This window comes from Micromys minutus (genome assembly GCF_963924665.1).
Source record: "Micromys minutus genome assembly, chromosome: 2".
NCBI lineage: Eukaryota > Metazoa > Chordata > Mammalia > Rodentia > Muridae > Micromys > Micromys minutus.
In genome coordinates this window covers 48,783,653-48,801,356 of record NC_137971.1, presented here as the reverse complement: position 1 = coordinate 48,801,356, position 17,704 = coordinate 48,783,653, and the positions used below count along the sequence as shown (strand labels likewise).

The 17,704-nt window shown below is 52.4% G+C and overlaps 1 protein-coding gene across 2 annotated transcripts in view; it reads left to right on the top strand.

Moving 5' to 3' along the window:
* SYT7 (synaptotagmin 7) overlaps positions 1-17,704 on the top strand; it is a 60,510-nt gene that overhangs the window by 17,208 nt on the left and 25,598 nt on the right. Inside the window, exons 2-5 of one of the 2 annotated variants that reach the window (XM_080913170.1) lie at positions 5,799-5,902; positions 10,046-10,125; positions 13,653-13,784; positions 14,684-14,911. In XM_080913170.1, coding sequence (XP_080769296.1) covers positions 5,799-5,902; positions 10,046-10,125; positions 13,653-13,784; positions 14,684-14,911 — 544 coding nt within the window. The remainder of the gene's footprint in view (positions 1-5,798; positions 5,903-10,045; positions 10,126-13,652; positions 13,785-14,683; positions 14,912-17,704) is intronic. The other variant, XM_080913171.1, reaches the window with a different exon arrangement.

Here is a 17,704-nt window from a genome sequence, read left to right as displayed (position 1 = left end):
AGAAACAGTATCCTTAAGAGTAAAATAGGTGGAAGCTATGGGACATGGCTCAGATCCCATCTGCTTTTATCTCTCTTGAAGGTGCTCCAGGGTAGGCTCTGAGTCCTTGACTCTCAGTTACCTTCATTATAAAATGGGCGTAAGAAATTTACTTTCATTCAGGTGTAGTGACCTCATACCTTTAGCCCCAGAGCTCAGGAGGCAGACTGGCTGCTCTTCCAGAGTACCTGGGTTCAATTCCCACAGCGCTCACCACTGTCTGTAACTCCAGTTTCAGGGGATCTGACACCTTCACACAGACATACAAGCAAAAAAAAAAAAAAAAAAAAAAAAAAAAAAAAAAAAAAAAAAAACCAAAGCAAAACACCCACAGAGAAAACACTGTTGCAAATGAAATAACAATACACAAGTTTAACAAACTCAAAAGTTACAAGAAAAGAAGGAAGAAAGGAGAGAGAGAGAGAGAGAGAGAGAGATAAGGAAAGAAAGATCTATGAGAAGTCTGAAGAGTGTCTTTGGACAATGCTTTGAAGAAAAGACTGTACGGAACAGACATCCAGTCAACTTGACACAAACCTAGACATATCTAGGAAGGGGTAATCCTGATTAAGAAAATGCCTCCATCCAGATTGCCTATAGGCAAATCAATAGAGCATTTTCTTAATTAAAGATTGATGTGTGAGGGCCCAGTCTACTGTGGGTAGTACTACTCCTAGGCAGATGGTCCTGTAGTGCATAAGAAAGCAATGTGAGCAAGCCAGGAGTAAGACTGGAAGCAGCATGCATCCATGGCTACTGCTTCCATTTCTGCCTTGAGTTTCTTGCCTTGCTTGAGTTCCTCCCCTGACTTCCTTCACCGATAGAGTGGTACTGGAAAGTGTAAGATGGGGTAGACCTTTTCCTCCCCACGTTGCCTCTGGTCATTGTCGTGATCACAGCAATAGAAACCTGACTAAGACATCATGCAAAGCCTCCCGGGCATAAAATAACTGGCCTGGGTGTGTGGGGGGGAGGAAGGAAATGGGTGTAGCTAGGCAGCACAATAGAGCATATCTCCTAATATCCATTCAGTCAGAGGGAGGTCACAGTAGCAGGGTGGGAAAGCACAGACTCAGGCCTCTGCTTCTTCCCCTGTCTGATGGGGATGTTAAATAGGTTCTCCAGACTGTATGCAGAAACTTCCTGGTGTGGCATTTACCGCAGTAGGTGTCCCCAGTGAATGTTAGTTGTTGTTCAGTCCTGACAGTGCCACACCAGGAGCATGCTGGACTGATGCTCAACGTTGGAAAGGAGAGCACTGAGACCTACTATGGGCCTGGCATAGGCCATGCATATGGACCGTGATGGGGCTGGGGATTGACCCCAAATCATGAGCTTCCAAGAAGCCTTCCAAGATACCTACTCTGCTGTGCCTTGGAAGGAAGGAGGAGATACTATGTGAGTGGACAAATGACAAACAAGTCGGCAGTGAGAATTCCAGGCCAGAGGAAGCACCTGAAAGCCCAGGCCTCATGAATGATAGAGTGGACCAGACATCTGCCCTGTAGCATGTGTATGCATGCATATGTGTGTGTGAGCACGAAATCTGTGACAGAGATGAGTCTCTCTGTGTGTGTTTACACGAGAGATCTGCAGTGCTTGGATCTGTGTTCTCTGTGCATATACCTGCCCTCCCCCTACCAGGCAGCCAGTGAGCTTGCCCTCAGAAGTCCACTTGCCTCTCAAGCAGCTTCCCCAGGGCATCCCAGCAGCCCGCAGTCCTGTTTGATTCTGTTCATCCATAAATTATGGCTTGCTGAGGAGATGAGAGGCAGTGGAACCAAAGCTTTACCAAGGACTGCACTGGGTCTGCAGTTCACACCTGAGGCCCAGCCTGGCTTCCAGCTGTTGCTCTTGTCCCACATCTCCTATGTCCCAGCCCTTCCCCTTCTATTCCAGAAGCGCCCACTGATACCTGCTGTCATTAAGCTTCTACAGGGCTACTTCCTGAGGTAGGGAGTAGAAAAGCATGCACACAACCCAGTAAAATGTGACCCTTGGCCTCTGCTAACCTGGGGACAAATGGACCCATCCAGTGTTTTATTCACTTCTCGGTGAGCCCTGCTCCCTGCCCCAGATAGCTCTGGTCCAGGGCACAATGCAGCAATGGTATGATAATAGCTAGCATTTATTGCTTACTCTGTGTCAGGCACTGGGCTAAGCACATTATATGTGCTAATTCCTGTTAGTCTCTCAGTAGTCCAAGGAAAACTGTGCTATTATTAGCCCTGGCTCACAGGTAGAGAAACCAAGGCATGCAGGGATTAGGTCACGTGGCTTGAAAGAGTCTGAGCCAAAATTTGAGCCCAGAAGTCTGATTCTAAAGCCACAGCACTTAATCACTACACTCCAAAGGACGCTGCAGGCACAGCGTCATGGGATTGCTGAGGCAGGTGGCACCAATTCTTATTGGGCAGACTAAGGAAGGCTTCGTGGAGGTGCTTTCATCGGGATACTGACAAGTCAACGGTTGGTAGGGCAAAGTTTGATACAGAGAAAGAATAATCAGGGTTCTGGTTCAGAAGGTGCATGAATGCCTGTGTGCGTGTGTGTGTGTGTGTGTGTGTGTGTGTGTGTGTGTAAGATCGAGACTCTGAGACTGTCATTGACGCCTCTCCCATTTCTTCTCTTCTATCTTGTTTGGGTGACAAACGAGATAACATATGCAGGCACCGAACACACTCAACAAATATTTACTGAGCACGTATTTGTGTGTCACCAAGGATACTGGAGTGAGTGTGGCACTGACAGCTTCTGTCTTCATGGGTCCTGAAGTGTAGTACACAGTGGGTGCTTAATAAATGGCAGCCTCCAGGGGCTAGACTTACTCTTTGATTCTTCCAAAAAGTATTTACTGAACACTTACGGTATACCAGGTTTCACCCTTCGTGATGGAATGGTGTTTATGTAAGAAACCAATCTCTACCTCACTGGAGCTGATCTACTAGAGAATTCCATGCACAGGCAGTTGGGCCCCTTTCAGAGGGGGTCCACCTCCTTATTTCTCCTTTCAGGTTTGCTTGGGAGGGTGGTATAGACAGGAAGCCAGGACTCAGTTTGATTGTGAATGCTAAGTTCCCATGTGGTGACTTGCCCAGCACAGGGCTGGGCAGAGGGGCAGTAGCATTCCTGAGCCTATACCTCCCTCCCTGAACATCCCTACAATTGGCCCAACAGGCTGGTTCTGCTTAGCTCCTAGTTTGCTCTGCCTCCCAGGTCTTCCAATGTCATCTGTCTGCCCTTGTCTTTGTCTCACCCCTGGGGACCCGGGATGTCTTCTCTGCCCAAGGAGAGGTCGTGGGACTCCACCCTGGGCATAGGCTGACTAGGGCTGCAACACTTCTTTCTTCAAATGTTAATGTGCTGACGTTAAGGGGACTTGAAACCATGCATGTCATCTGAGGAAGGGATAGAAAGAGCCAGGGCGGCTTTGCCTGGAGAAGATTTGAAGGGGACATGAGAACTGTCGGCAGGGATTCAGAGGCCTGTCATGTGGCAGAGCAGCCCTAGGGCAGGCTGGGGACTGTGGCTGGGAGTTCCAGGGAGACAGATTGGACTCAGCACAAGCCACAGCAGCCTTCTCAATGGTGTCTGCAGGAGAGGCAGCCTCCTGCAGGAACAGCTCCCTGTCACCACCAGGGCTATCCAGAGGGGATCATGCATCATGTGGCCTGACTCTGTGGCTTCCAAGGTCCCTCGAAGCCCAGGGACACAGTGACTCCATCCTCCGGGAATGATTCCTTCTGGCTGGCAGGAGAGAGCACGCTTGTGCCCCTTGATGGTAACAGCACTTGAGGGCACACTGGCCAAGGACACCTTGTCACTTTTATTTCCAACATCAGTGCAATCTGTAATGGCAAGCGTTTGTTTCACCCTGCCTTCAAGGGCTGGGTGAAGGATAAGGGGTCTGAGAGATCTTGTGGGGGAGGGGTCTGCTCCTTGAAAGATAATAGCATCCACACTGCAGGAGACCCTTGAGCCACCATTCCAGAAGGATTCAACTTTGCTCGGCATCCCCTTCTTCAAATGTAATTTTCTACAAAAGCCCAAGATATAAAGCCAAGGGAAATGACGCTGATTTGATTGAAGAGGGCTTCAGCCTTCTCTGCTCAGAATCTACCTCTACAGACCCCCAAAGAGTCCAGGGAATAGTAGGTGTTCCAAAGAGCATGCTTTGAGAACCGCAAACCAATATCCAAGACAAAAGACTGGACTCTGAGCCATACTGTCTGGGTGTGAACATCAGTTCTCATCCACTGGCTGAGAAACCGAGTGTCAGTCCAAGTTCTCTAAGCCTCAGCTGCCCTGTCTGTAAATTAAAACTAATTGTTAACATTTATCTCACGTGTTGTCTTGGAGACGATGTTGTCCCTATAGGTGAAGTACCTCTGAGTTAGGAAAGGTCGACTCTTTCACATTTATGACACTGATGTCCCAGACATAAGGGCTTGTCCATGGCCATTGGGCAGGACCAGATAGAAGCTCATGTGCTGCACGTAGAGGGTTGCCTATGATTTGGAATGAACAGTTGGCACAGAAGTGGACTTTGAGGGCTGGCAGGTGGTGGGCTGGTGTGAGGGTGACATTTCCTGGGAGGTCTCAGAAGTTGGTTTGACCCAAACAGCCTTCTAGAAAGAATGGGTAGTAAATAGGCTCCCCAGGGTGTTGCAAGTACTGGTGGGGGAAGCCTAGGGGCTTGAGAGCTGAGAATGACCACCCAGCCCTCCTCTATGAGGGCTCTATATAAGACAGACCCAGAGGAGGAGAGAGGCAGAAGCTAAAACCACAGGAGCCAGGACCAGACAGATATCGTCAACTCTTAATTACCACAATCACTGGCACTGAGAAGCCCATGCGGGCTCCTCTGTAAATAAACTGCATCCTCCTGATTTAGGACACATCCCCGTGCACACATATTTAGAGCTCACGTATGCTCCTTGTTGCTTTTTCTCCGTTCACTCCCCCACATGGTCATTTTTGGTCCAGGTTTTGCATCCTGTACATTTGTTTTGGGCTAATGTTTACAACCCCCTGTGAGGAAGACAGGGAGGCTGTTAAGTATGCATTTCCAGAGGAGAAAACTGAGCCACAGAGTTCAGAAACAGTATCTGAGCAGAAACCTGTGGTTTTACTCTCACAGTAGGTCTTCGTCCCTAAAGTAGGAGACCCCAGAATGCATAAGATAGAAGCTTTAAGTGGCTTTTGTGAATTTCTGTGTCCTTACAAATGATGCTGAGGAGGCTGGAGCCAACTGGAAAGAGAAGGCAGGTAGCAAGCCTGGGAGGCTAGGGTGGAGCTGAGACTGGTTGAGTTAATTCGGGCAGAACATTCCAGATACTCGAATTTGATGACACATGTTGAGTCTTGGAAAGCCCTTAAAGGGAGTCTGAAGGTGCTCAAAAGGCAGATGTACTTTGGGCCTGTTTGCTGTTCAGAATTAGGTGTGGCATGGGGAAGTACAAGAAGGCCACAGGGAAGCAGTGGCTCTTCTAGAATCATGATGCACCTAAGGGGCATATGTGTCCTCTCAAGAGTGAAACAAATAGAGTCACCAAGCAATGTGTTTCTTCATTTTGTACTGATGGAGAGGCTGAAGCATTGAGCAGGGAGGGACTTCCCAGGTTCGGGTTGGGAGAAAAAGCAAAGCTGGGAATGCAAAGAGCCAGAAAGAAGGGTTAGGGGAGGGTGATTGTTCTGGGGGCTCTAGGCTAGAGAGTGGCTCTGGCCTATAAAGCTCTGACTGTGTGTGTCCTCCCCAGGGGCACCCACCCGCGATGTCCTGCTGGTCTCTGCAATCATCACCGTCAGCCTTAGCGTCACTATCGTCCTCTGCGGCCTGTGCCACTGGTGTCAGCGCAAACTGGTGAGGCTCTTGTTGGGAGACCCTTTGGGACCGGGCCTGGCATTGCATCGGTCGGCCATACTGCAATCACTGGCTTCTGAATTCTATGGAGTAGCTAATCAGAAGACGTGTCTGCTCACAGTCAGGGACATGTGCACAGAACTTCACACCACAAGCTTGCACATACTCACCCCCTTTCTTTGCCTAGGTCCAGGTCCCATACATCCTTTTACACCCGGGAGGCATACATCGGGGGATTCACTTGCGGAGCACTGCATAGGAGCCTGTGCTCACATGACCCACCACATGCATAAAGAACTGCAGGCACACACGCCGCAGACTAAGAATTGAGACCCCTGGAACCCTGGTGCGTCGCATCACTCCTTTCTCTCCCCACGGGCCCCCCAGTGGGCGTGGCCAAGACACAGCCTTCTGGCCAATGAGAAGGCACTGCCCGCCCCTCCCCACCCGCCAGCCGCCTGCACATCCATCCTGATTCTCCTGGTTTGTACAAGCACAAACGGCTTCTTTTCATTTTTAACGAGGGCTGGGGAATTAACGAGCGGGATTAGGCTATCAATAAGTAACGAGACTGTCAGGAGGGACATTCATCACTCGAGGGCGCTGGGAGAGAGAGCTGCGAGCCACCGGTTCCACCCAAACCCTGCAGCTAGGCAAATGCTGCAGCTCTGCAAGACCCCGTCAGGGGTCCTTCAGCCTGAGGTATCCCTGCCCAGAAGCACTGTAAGACTTGAGAGGGCTACAGGGAGCGACCCTGAGATGTCCCAGGTGCAGGAAGAAATTAGACACCCCCCTCACCCTTTATGCCCACCCCCACCTCCAGGTCAGAATGAGATGATTGGAGGCAGCATACACACACACACACACAAAAATTATAAGGACCGGCTGAAAACTGAATTGTAGGCCCTGAGTGGGAAGGGGCCACACGCCCCACACTCATGTAGGAAGAAAAGATGGTAGATATTTTTGGGAAAGGGTTTGAGGTCTGCAGAGGAAACCATGGGAAGAACTTAAGAAGCAGACAACCCACCGTGGTTCCTTCAAGAGGGCAAATTCATTTACTGGGTGAACCTCTCCATTCTGGGGCAGCTGCTCACCCCTGGGGAAGAACCACAAGCTCAGGTCCCTGTGTGAGTGTGACCTGTCCCCTGCTGTGGACTGGTGTGTAAGCTAGCTGCCCTCCATTGTTCCTTGGTCTACTGCCTCCAAATTCCAAGGGAGGAACTGGAGGGAGTTGGGCTTTGTGCCCCGAGTTGCCAGTGTCTTCTAAGACCATGGAAGTGGCTGGTATGCACATACTGCAGACTGATGTGTGCCTTGTTGCCTCATTGTACGGCCAGCGAGACCTCATGAATGTGTTTGAAGGCAGAGGAAGAAGGCTGTATGATCTGGTGGAGGGGGGGAGAGTTGAGCAGGGGATGCATATCATTTTGTCAGATCCTGTGTAACTGAGGTCTTCCCCATGTCCTAGTTCCCCTTGCATAAGTACTGTGCCAGTCTGAGTGTGTATCTGTGTACACCTGTGAAAGCACTCTTTCCAGGACCAGAGTATAAATGGCCTCATCCCACCACCACTTGTCTCTGATGGGAATAGAGTATGAGACAGAGTAGGTAGGGACTTCTAGCACCCAGTGGCTTGGGCACCTTCGAGGTTCTGAACCAGCATCATCTCTGGCCCAACCACAGAGTAATCCAGCCAGGAATCTCCCAGGGCTCTAGACCACACTCTATCTCTCTGGACTTGCTCTTCATAGACCATTACTTTCTCAGTGCCCATTCCCTGCCCTAGAAATGCCACCCCAAACTCCAAGCACTGTGGGTCCCGGATAACAGGACCTTTTTATCCAGGCAATTTCCTTGGTCTTTAGAAGGAGCATTAAAATGCTACCTCACAGTCTGCAGATGGGCCTTCCTGTCCCCTCAGCAACAGTGACGCGATGCTTTGACAGCCCAGATTCTATTTCCAAACATTAATAACTTCCTTAATCTCTAGCTGGCTTTTACCAGATCATCCCAGCAAGCCCCTCCCTCACAAGCAGGCTAGTGTCATTGGAGTCTTAGTATCTCTGGGACTTTACCTTGATCTTCTGATATAGGTTGTCCTATGAAATTCTCCCTGCCCCAGCCCAGTCTTACCCTGGGTCCTGTCCCACATAGCAAGCACCCTGACTCCTACAGTCAACAGGAAAGGTTCTGTGAGCTGCAGAATCTCTCTCAAATGTCCCAGGCCATCAAGATCACCAACCCCAGCCCTGCCTGGTCTTGAGGAAAGGACAGCTGGGTGTCCTTGGAAAAGAGTGCTGGCCAAGGCAAGGTATCCTGCCAATACCTGAAAGAAAGAGGAGAAGGTGTAGAGATTTCCAAAGTTTCCCTCAGAAAGGCCCAGCCTCCTACTGCCCAAATGCTGGGGAAGAGCATGACTCCAGTTCCTACCTGATGTCCTTCCAAAAACAACCCTTGGTGGCCATGGCTTGGCCAAGCCCCTGATGGTTCCAGTCAGTATTGGGAATTGTTTGGAATTTGAACCTCTAAGTAGTGGCTGATGGGAGGAACCAGAGAAAGGGGAGGGAAGGGTGCCCCCCCCAGAGGACCCAGCATCTCTGTATTTGAATTTGAAGATGTGAGGTCAGGGATATAGCTTGAGGCCCAAAGCTCCAATCTTGCTGGGGAAACAGAAGGGCACTTCAGGTTGGTGATGCAAACTACCTGTAGGCACCAAGTGCCACTCTAGGTGCTAGAGAGTGAACAGCCGCACCTTTATGGGGCTTTGTGCCAGAGTATAAGATCTGACACAAATAAACAAGAGAAAGAGATGCTGCCAGAGTCCAGGAGCCTCTTCTCCAGTGGACCCACCTGGTGACATCAAACCATTCCAGGAGGGAGTAAAGGAAGGTCAGGGCAGGGGGGACTTGGCCAGGGTGACATGTGGCATGGTGGCCCTGCTAGGGCCAAATCAAGGTGGCCTGAGATATAGAGGCGCTGCAGGTAAAGACGAAGAGAGGGCTCTGCACGCCACATATTCCTGGGAACTTTGCTGTAGTTTCCCCAGATTCCTGTGGCCATACAGCTGTCAGGGGCCTGTGGGAACACGGCTGTGGCTGCTTATTCTGTGTTTGGAAAGATGGAATAATTGACTGTTATGGCTGCAGTGTGAGTGCCCATGATGAAATGCTGAAGCATACATGTGCATGCTTACGTTTCTGTACGTCTGTGTTCCAGTTGATGGTGAAGGGGGCTGCAGGGCAGACCTGGCCCCTGTCCAGCCTGCATCCTCGAACTGCCTGCACCATCCTGGGGCCTGGCCCAGACCCGAGGCCCATGGGGTGCTCATGAGGACGCTTGGTAGCAGCCAGGAATGTTAATGGGGCTGGGCTCTGCATGAGCTAAATTTAGAAACCCAAGCCGAGAAGGTGAATGGTGCTCACCTTCCCAGCAGCAGACCTGGCCATTGCTTTTCTCCCTTGCACTGGTGGACCAGGATGACCACCCCTGCCCTGCTTGTTTCCTGCCCACACTGGGCTAAGCAACTTGGGGTTTTCCAGAGGCCAGGCTATCTTGGAGCCCCTTGGAGTTCAGGAACCCCTGAGCTCAAATCTTCCTTTTCCCAAAATCATCTCTTACAGAAGCCCTGTCTCTGCCTCCTAGCCCCAGGACATGAGGACCCCAGGAAGCCCCCAGGCAAAGACCAACAACCCTGGCAAGCCCAGTCACATGGCCTGCTCCCCGCCCCCATTACTCACGTCATTGGCCACTGCCAACCTTGCCCTGCAGGATGCCACCCCCACCATCTGGGGGTGGTGACGTGGACATTGTGACGTGGCCAGGCGCCTGAGAGCCGTCTGTCCACGGCAGAGAAAACTGTGTTTCTGGGAGCTGGGCCAGAGGCCCAGGAGACAAGCAGACAGGCCTGATACCTGAGGGTCAGGCATAAAGAATTGCTGTGGGCAGAGACAGGTCCTAGAGCCCACACAGGGCCCAGCCATGAGACGGGTACCCCACAATGACTACAGTCCCTCACACTGCCTCTGGCTTTGTTGATATTTAGTCTATCCCCTTACCTCTGGATCATCTGTTCTGATCTGGGGAGATGGGGACTGTCCAGATCCCCCACACCGAAAAGTAACCCTGATATTGTCTCCACAGGGCAAACGCTACAAGAACTCCTTGGAGACGGTGGGCACACCAGACTCGGGGCGTGGGCGCGGTGAGAAGAAAGCCATCAAGTAGGTGCCAGGCTGCCAGTTTTGGGGGGTATACAGTATAGCCCATATTCAAGAAGCCCTTCTCCCTGTCCTCAGACCTGGCCACACACCTATCTAGTACCTTCCTTACTCCATGAGGCCATGGCCGTGCCCACCCCCTTAGTCTCAGAACCCCAGATGATGTAGCCCCCCTCCCTTTTCTGCTTATGCTCCAGACCCTGAGACTTTGGAGAATGCAGCCTCATTAAGTCTGCCTCTCACCCACAGCTCTGTACAAGCCATGCTGATCTTCCATCCAACTCATAATGTCACATACACTGTCCTCACCCACCCTAGCAGGCCCCTGGACCCTCCAGCCTCCTCCCGAGACCCTGGAATCATGGTCTTGGAACCTCCTCTTCATAGACTGAGTTTATTTTCTCACATTCCATTCATGCTCCCGGATCAACTTGGAAAGGGTGGGAGACAAACCATAAGGACCTCAGCCAGCCTCAGTGCTGAGTTTCAGGGAATATGACCCATGGGAGGGGCTCTGCCCTCCTATTGCATCTCATCCCTCCTTAAGTCCTACTGATTGTATCCTGCCTAGGGCTCTCTACTGAGATCTAAGAGCCTAGGCCATAGACCAAGACCACCTTGGCCAGCTCTCTGCTGAGAGTCACTAGGGGACTGTAGAGAAACCCCTGCCTACCTAGGCTAAGGCCCTGAGAATGGAGCTTTCCCCACCTCGCTCTCCATGGAGACCAGGTCTTCACAGGGAGTTCTGTCCAGCCCATCTTCCACTCTAAACTAGATGGAATCAAGCCTGCTGGCCAAGGGGCTTTGCCTGGAAGCTGAGCCCCCAGCTCTAACCATCCCATGTCCACTCAAGGCCCCCCACTTTCACTGCCCCTTCCCCTGTACCCCTGCACACCCTTGCCCTCCTGCATCTCTCATTCTTCCCCTTGCTCCCCTATCCATTCCCAAGGGCTTCCTCCCTGCCCCTCCTCTCTTTTCATCTCTTACTCTGACCCTGTTTGAGACTTTCATAGAAGTCATGGGGTGGTTGTGTGAGGTGGGGGGTGAATAGAAGGGTGGGACAACTGAGGGCTTGGGTGGGTGGAAGGCTCAGAAGGAGACCACGGGGAGTCTTTGAAGCTCAGTTTGGTTGCACACCCTTCAAAGACAGGAGCTGGTGGGACTTGGGGGCTGTTTGCAGAACACAGGCTCTGAGCTTTCTGAAGGTGGGAGCTGAGGAGGGCCACGTGAGGGGAGCAGGAGGCCACCTCCAGTCTGGGCTATTTGAAGCCCAAGAGAGGATGGGTGAATATAATCTTCCTAGACAGGGGGCTCAGGACAAAGCAGGCATTCTAGAAAGTGTCCTCCTCTAGCTAGCAAGGGAAAGGAGGGCATCAAGGCAGGAAGCAGGCTACAGCCCCCAAAGGACTCTCAAGGCACAGTGAGGGCACAGTGCCCCTCTGACATCCTCTGGACCCATTGTCTACAGCCTGAGCCTGCTTTCACCTGCCAGGCTGCCCCTGAGCATAGAAGCCACTTCTCATGTGTGTGTTCTTGCATTTCCCATCCTAGGCAACTTATTTACCACACAACCCCCCCCCCCACTGACTTAGAACTTCCTCCCAAGGAAGCATGTTGTCATCGCTTCTCAGCCTTTTGGCGAAGATCAAGTGTAGGAAGCATGTTGTCCAGGGTTCAGGAACAATGCCGAATTGCTTTCCCAAAGTGTGCTCCTTGGAGCACTTGTAGTCCTGAACTGATGAACACACCCAGGGGCTCACAGCCAACTCAGTCGGGGAGACACTGCACATTCCAGCTCCCTTTGTGTGATACCGACGGGGTGGGGGGGTGTCAGGAAAAGGGAGACTGCCATCCTTTAACGCCTCATACAGGGGCTCTCCATCCACAAACAAGGTCTTGCTGGGGAGTGGAGCCAAAAGAATGTCTCTGATGAGCATGAGGTTGTTTGTAGAGAGAGCATTTTGCAATGCAGATTATTCTACCTTCCTTCCCTACCCATTGCTCCCCCTGACTTTGTGAGCTGCCTCAAGGCCTGGGCTTGAACTTTGTGCTGAGACTCCCTTGTAAGATATTTCCAAAGAGTATCTAGACAGTGACAGTCACCTGGGAGAGTCAAGACCACCATCTCCTATGAGCCTGTGGTGGCAGTCTAGCTTCTTATCTCATTATCTCAGATGGAGCATCAAAGTCATGATGTAACGTGAGAAGCAGCTCCCCTGAGAATAGCTGGTTCTTAGGGGAGAACGCCCCCATGATGCCAGGCTCCTAGCCATATTTCTCCTCGCTTAAGCAGGGACACAGGCTAGACTTCTTTCCCAGGCTCTTACTCCAGTATCATCCCTGTTACCATGTATGGCTCCTTCTAGAATGTGGCCTGGGAGCTACCTTTCTCCCTCAGTGAGCAGTCGGTGCTCTTAACTGCCAGCAACCTCTCCAGCACTCCCTCAGTGCCCAACCCTGTCACTTTGGGAGCCCAGGAGATGAACAAGCAGTCTGTAGCTTCTGAATATCAAGGCCATGTCCTGCAGAAGCCCAGGTTTCTACCACCTACTCTGTATCCCTACACAGAAATTCCTACATCCTTTATGTCATGATCACCCAGAGGAGGGGGGGTGGACTAGGGTAAGGATCCCTTTTAAACCCAACAGCTCCATCTTAGAAAGGGACAGAGCACAAACTTCCCAGCAGGCCAGGCCAAGTGTCTACTGTGGGCCCAAGGCTCAGCAGGTCCCATTGGCTCCACCGACAGAAGAGCTGACTCCTTTCACATGGGCCCCAGAACAAAGGGTCTTGATGACCCTTGATGACACCCTCTCTGAGGTCAGAGGCCAGGCTACCTCCCTCATGTGAACGCCTCACCCAACTGTCCCAGTCACCTTATTTGTCTCAAGTGGAGCCTTCTGCTCACCCAGTCTCATGAAAGCCCTACATTCCAGCCTCATCAGAAGTAGGAGGAGGCCCAGGGATGTGTTAGGCTACTGGAGAGAAGATGGAAGAGGGAGACAAGCCAGTCTTTGGTGGGAAACTGAGGCCAGAGAGAGAAAGGGCCAGCTACCAGCAGCAGGAGTTGCCTTACTTTCCAGCACCTTCTAACATTAAATTAGCACCTTCCCCTTCTCCCAGCATTCCCTTTGCCATCCAGGCCTTGTCTTCCACTTCCACCTCCCAACCCGACCCCCTCCTTTCTCATGGTCTTTCTCTCTCCCACCAGCTTCCTAGGCACGAGGCTCTCCCGTCAGCCTGCCTGCAGCTTGTCTCCTTCCTGTGCAGCTTCCCTGGCCAGCCTTCCAGTGCATGTGTGTGTGTATGAGTGTGCGTGCCTACATAGATATCCGAGTGCAAGGATGCCTGGCCCAGGCTACGGTGCCCATCTGCCCTCCTGCCTTTCTTCCTCTGCAGGAGCAGACCCTCGATGCCCCACCCTCTGTGTGCCCCCAGGGGCCCCACGTCCCTTCTGCCCACGCAGGACTTGCAGTTCTGGTCTCTTCTTGTATCTCCCTGTTTTCTCCCCTCTCTCTCTGCCCCTCCAGCGACCTAGACAGAGACTTTTGGAATAACAATGAAAGCACAGTGCAGCAGAAATGGAGTTCCTATCCTCCCAAGGAGTTTATTCTAAACATTTCACCCTACGCCCCTTATGGCGACCCTCGACTGTCCCTCAAGTGAGTGACTTTACCTGGTTTGATCATATGTACTGAGTATCCGCGCACGCCCCACCCTTCCTTTCTCCTGTCCCCTCTCACTTCCTCTCCTGCTCATCTCCTTCCACTTTCCCCTCCATTCATCCCATGGGCAGGCTGGCCATGGAGACGAGCAACCCCTCCTGCCCCTTCGCCTTCCTATGCCTCGCCTGTCACCTCTCCCAGGGCCAGCCACGCAGGAGAGCCCCCTCCGCAGCCACACCTGGTCCTTAGACACGCCCCCTGGCTCCCCACCCTCTGTGCAGTCAGGATGGGGTTGCCCGTTTTGGTCCCTCCCTCTCGGTTGTGGCTCGCTTTTTCCTCCCCCCCTCCCCCCGCTGTGTGCTGCGGCCGTGGCTGCTGGTGGTCGGTGGTCGGTGGTCGGTGGTTCGTGGCGGTGGTGGCGGTGATGGTGGTGGTGGTGGTGATGAACTCTGACTAACACGGCTTTCTCTCTCTCCCTGCCTGGGGGCCTCCTGGCCTGGACAGCCCGCTCTTCCTCCGTCGTTAACCCTTCGTTGTCCTGTGGGATAGAGTTGGAGGTGGCTGCCCTCCCCCAACCCCCACCGCTCCTGCCCTAGGCGGTGGGGAGGGGCCCCCTCCATTGTCGTGGTGCGTTGTTCTCTGACCCCAGCCCGCCCGGTCCCCTCTCTCCTCTACAGGCTCCACTGTTAACTCATTTGCAGTGCTGATGTCTCTCTTTCTCTCTGTCTGTCTCTTGTCTGTCTGTTTCTCTCCTCTCTCACTGTCTCTTTCTTCCTTTTATCTGTCGATGTTTTTCCTCTTCTCCCCTACCCCCAACCCCATGTGTGGCCTGCCCTCTCTCCCCCACCGCCACCCCCGGTGCTCCTCTGGCCTGGCTGCCTCCTGCACGCCTCCAGTGGCACACTCCTGTCAGGCGCCAAAGTGGCCACTGCCGCGGCGGGGCTGGCGGTGGAGCGGGAAGGCCGGCTCGGGGAGAAGCCGGCGCCGGTGCCACCACCCGGAGAGGACGCCTTGAGAAGCGGCGGGGCTGCCCCCAGCGAGCCGGGCAGCAGTGGCAAGGCGGGGAGAGGCCGCTGGCGGATGGTGCAGAGCCACCTGGCCGCAGGGAAGCTCAACTTGTCCAAGTGAGTGATGGCACCCCATGGCTGCCAGAGCCGTGAGCTCAGGCCTGCCCCCACCAGGGTGGACAGCGGGACCCCTGGCATGCCCGCTGCTGCCCCCAGAGGTGCCGTCCTTGGCCCCTGGTTCATTCCATTGCCCTCGCCATCAGGCACAACCAACTCAGCCACACGCTCTCACATTCAGGCCTCTGGCAGCTTCCCATTAATGTCTTCCTTTGCCAGTGACCAGATCATTCCATTCTCTGTCCCCAGAGCAGCTTCACTCCAGTCCTTGGGCCATCCCATCCTCTTTGACTGGCCACCCCATCTCAGCCATCAGGTCATCCCCTCTGTGGGCACCAGGCCCTTGGTTGTTCCACCGTGGGACCATTCCCATTCCTGGGGAGCAGGCCCTTCTCTCCCTGTATCTACACACTCATTAGCCAGTGAGCCTTCCCTCTTTTGGGCAGCTGATGGCTCTAGACCCCAGCCTTGAGCCATTCCATTTTGAATGATTTCATCTGCTTGTCCGAGCCTTGCTTGTATCATGACACCATCCGCCACAGGGTTTCATCTATGAGCAGCCACTAGGCTGCCTCAAATGTTCATCTCATCAAAGCCATCCCCACTGGCTGGTCCTGTCTTGGTCAGTGAGCTGTCCCACTGTTGGGAGTTCTTGAGGGTTGAGATTGTTGAGGCCTAGCAAGCAGCTCCTTTCAAATGTCAGAGGTGGTCGGAGGTGTTTCTTTTTAAGGACTGCATTTGGCTTACCTAGCAGTTGTGGACTGTTAACACAAGCATGATCTGCCATCCCACTAAGGCTATCTTATTTTCCTCTTGACTTTCAGAACTTCTGGTCTCCCACAGTAAAGCCCTTGCAAGCCCCAGATCCTCTGAACCATGAGCACCTCACAAATTTTAATGTGGGTTCCACTTTGATCTGTTGACACTGTTTCATTCTTGGGGAATGAAATACCATCCCCCTTAGACGGCCAACAGCCTTGACACTTTCTTAGTGTTGGGCTACCTGGCTCAATTTAGGACCCTCCTGGTTCTCTTCAGAAGATACCCCTTCCCCAGTGGAGACCACAGAGGGCTACCAGGCTGAGGCCTCATTTGCTCGTTGACTCAAGTAGACACAAGTCCACTTCTTCCTGATACAGGAATGTCCCTAGAAATGGATGTCTCACATCCCATCAAAGAACCAAGGTCTCCTCCCCAGATGCCCCAGTCTCTAGGTTGACTGGGCTTCCGTGGCATTTGCTTACTGGCTTCAGGCCTGGAGGATCCAGTTTTAGTTTCCTGCTACTGAAGGGCTGTAAATTGGACTAATTTTGGATGTGATAGGAAACTGAAATGAGGTCAGCAAGGAGGCAGAGAAGATGGTGTGCACCCCTCCCCCAGCTGGCCTGCCCCCCCCCATTGAACTGTGGGCCTACCAAGGCTGGCCAGACATAGGCCTGCCCTGGGGAGAGCCTTGATTCCCAGCCCAAGTCAGGCCAGACTGCCGCCTGCCTAGAACTCCCCAGCTACAGCCACGTTTTGCTTTCTTCTTTCATTCTGTCCTTCCTATCTATCTATCTATCTATCTATCTATCTATCTATCTATCTATCTATCTATCTCTTCCCTCTCTCTTTCTCTGCCCATCCCACAGGGGCCACCTAACTGTTGTCTTTCGGTTCCCAGAATAGATTTAGGGGGTGAGCATGGCTGAGGTCTGGCTGCTGTGGTGAACGTGGCTTCCAAGGGCCCTGGGGCTTCCTACTACTCCCAGGATCTACTTGGCTATCCCATGGCCCTAGAGCAGGGGTGGACCGGCTCTCTCAGTAAAGGACCAAGTAACATCTAGGAAATTTAGACTTTGCAAGCCTAGCAACATCTTTCACATTTCTCAGCCTTACCATTGTAGCAGAAAAAGCAGCCTCAGATGGAATGTAAGCAAATGCTAGTGGCAAGGTTCCAATAAAACTTTATTTATAAAAGCAGTGAGACAGATTTAGCTTATAGGTCATAGTTCACCACCTCCTGCTCCAAACATCTGGATTGGAAAGGACGAGGAGATTGGAACTTCAGACCTAGGGAAAGGGACTTACTTGAAGTTATTCAACAGTGTCTGCTTTGATTCTCTGATACCCAGTGACAGCTTAGCCACAACCCTGTTGTGGTTGCTGCTAGCCAGAGTTGATCTCTGGTCAGATCACAAAACAGGCAGAAACACAAAAGCTTAAGGAGAAATACAAACTCCTGTCCCCAAGCCCTGTCGTGGGAGCAGTTAGCAGTTCAACCCTGATCCCAGCTCTGAACAAGGCCACTAAAGGGCTGTTTTGTGCTCTCTGACTACAGCCGAGAAACTAAGGCCTGAAGAAATATGAAACCTCATCTAAAGTTGCCCAGTTAATAGTGACAGAGGTGAGCTTTGAACCCAGGTCTCTCTGGTTCCACATCACCTCTCACCAGCCAGGCCCTGTTTTCCTGTTGTTCTCTCCTTTGTCCAGCTTGTTTAGAGATGCTGGTGGGCCACTGCATGGACATCTCCTATATGTAAAGGGCAGGGTAGAGTGAAGCCCGACCGGTGGCTCCTGGGACTCCTCCATTCCTGTCTCCTCTTTTTTTGGTCCTCACTTCTAAGTGGGAATCATTCAGTGGGTACCAGGGCAGGAATTCCTAAGAGGAAGTCAGAGATTTGTCCCAGAACTGAACTCCAAGGCGCTCTGGCCACAGGGCAGGTGCCTATATGTGAGTCTGCCTTCTTTTTTCTGACAAAGTTTGAGGAATGGCTGCCCTGCCTCCCTAACCATTACTAGGCCAACTCTGTG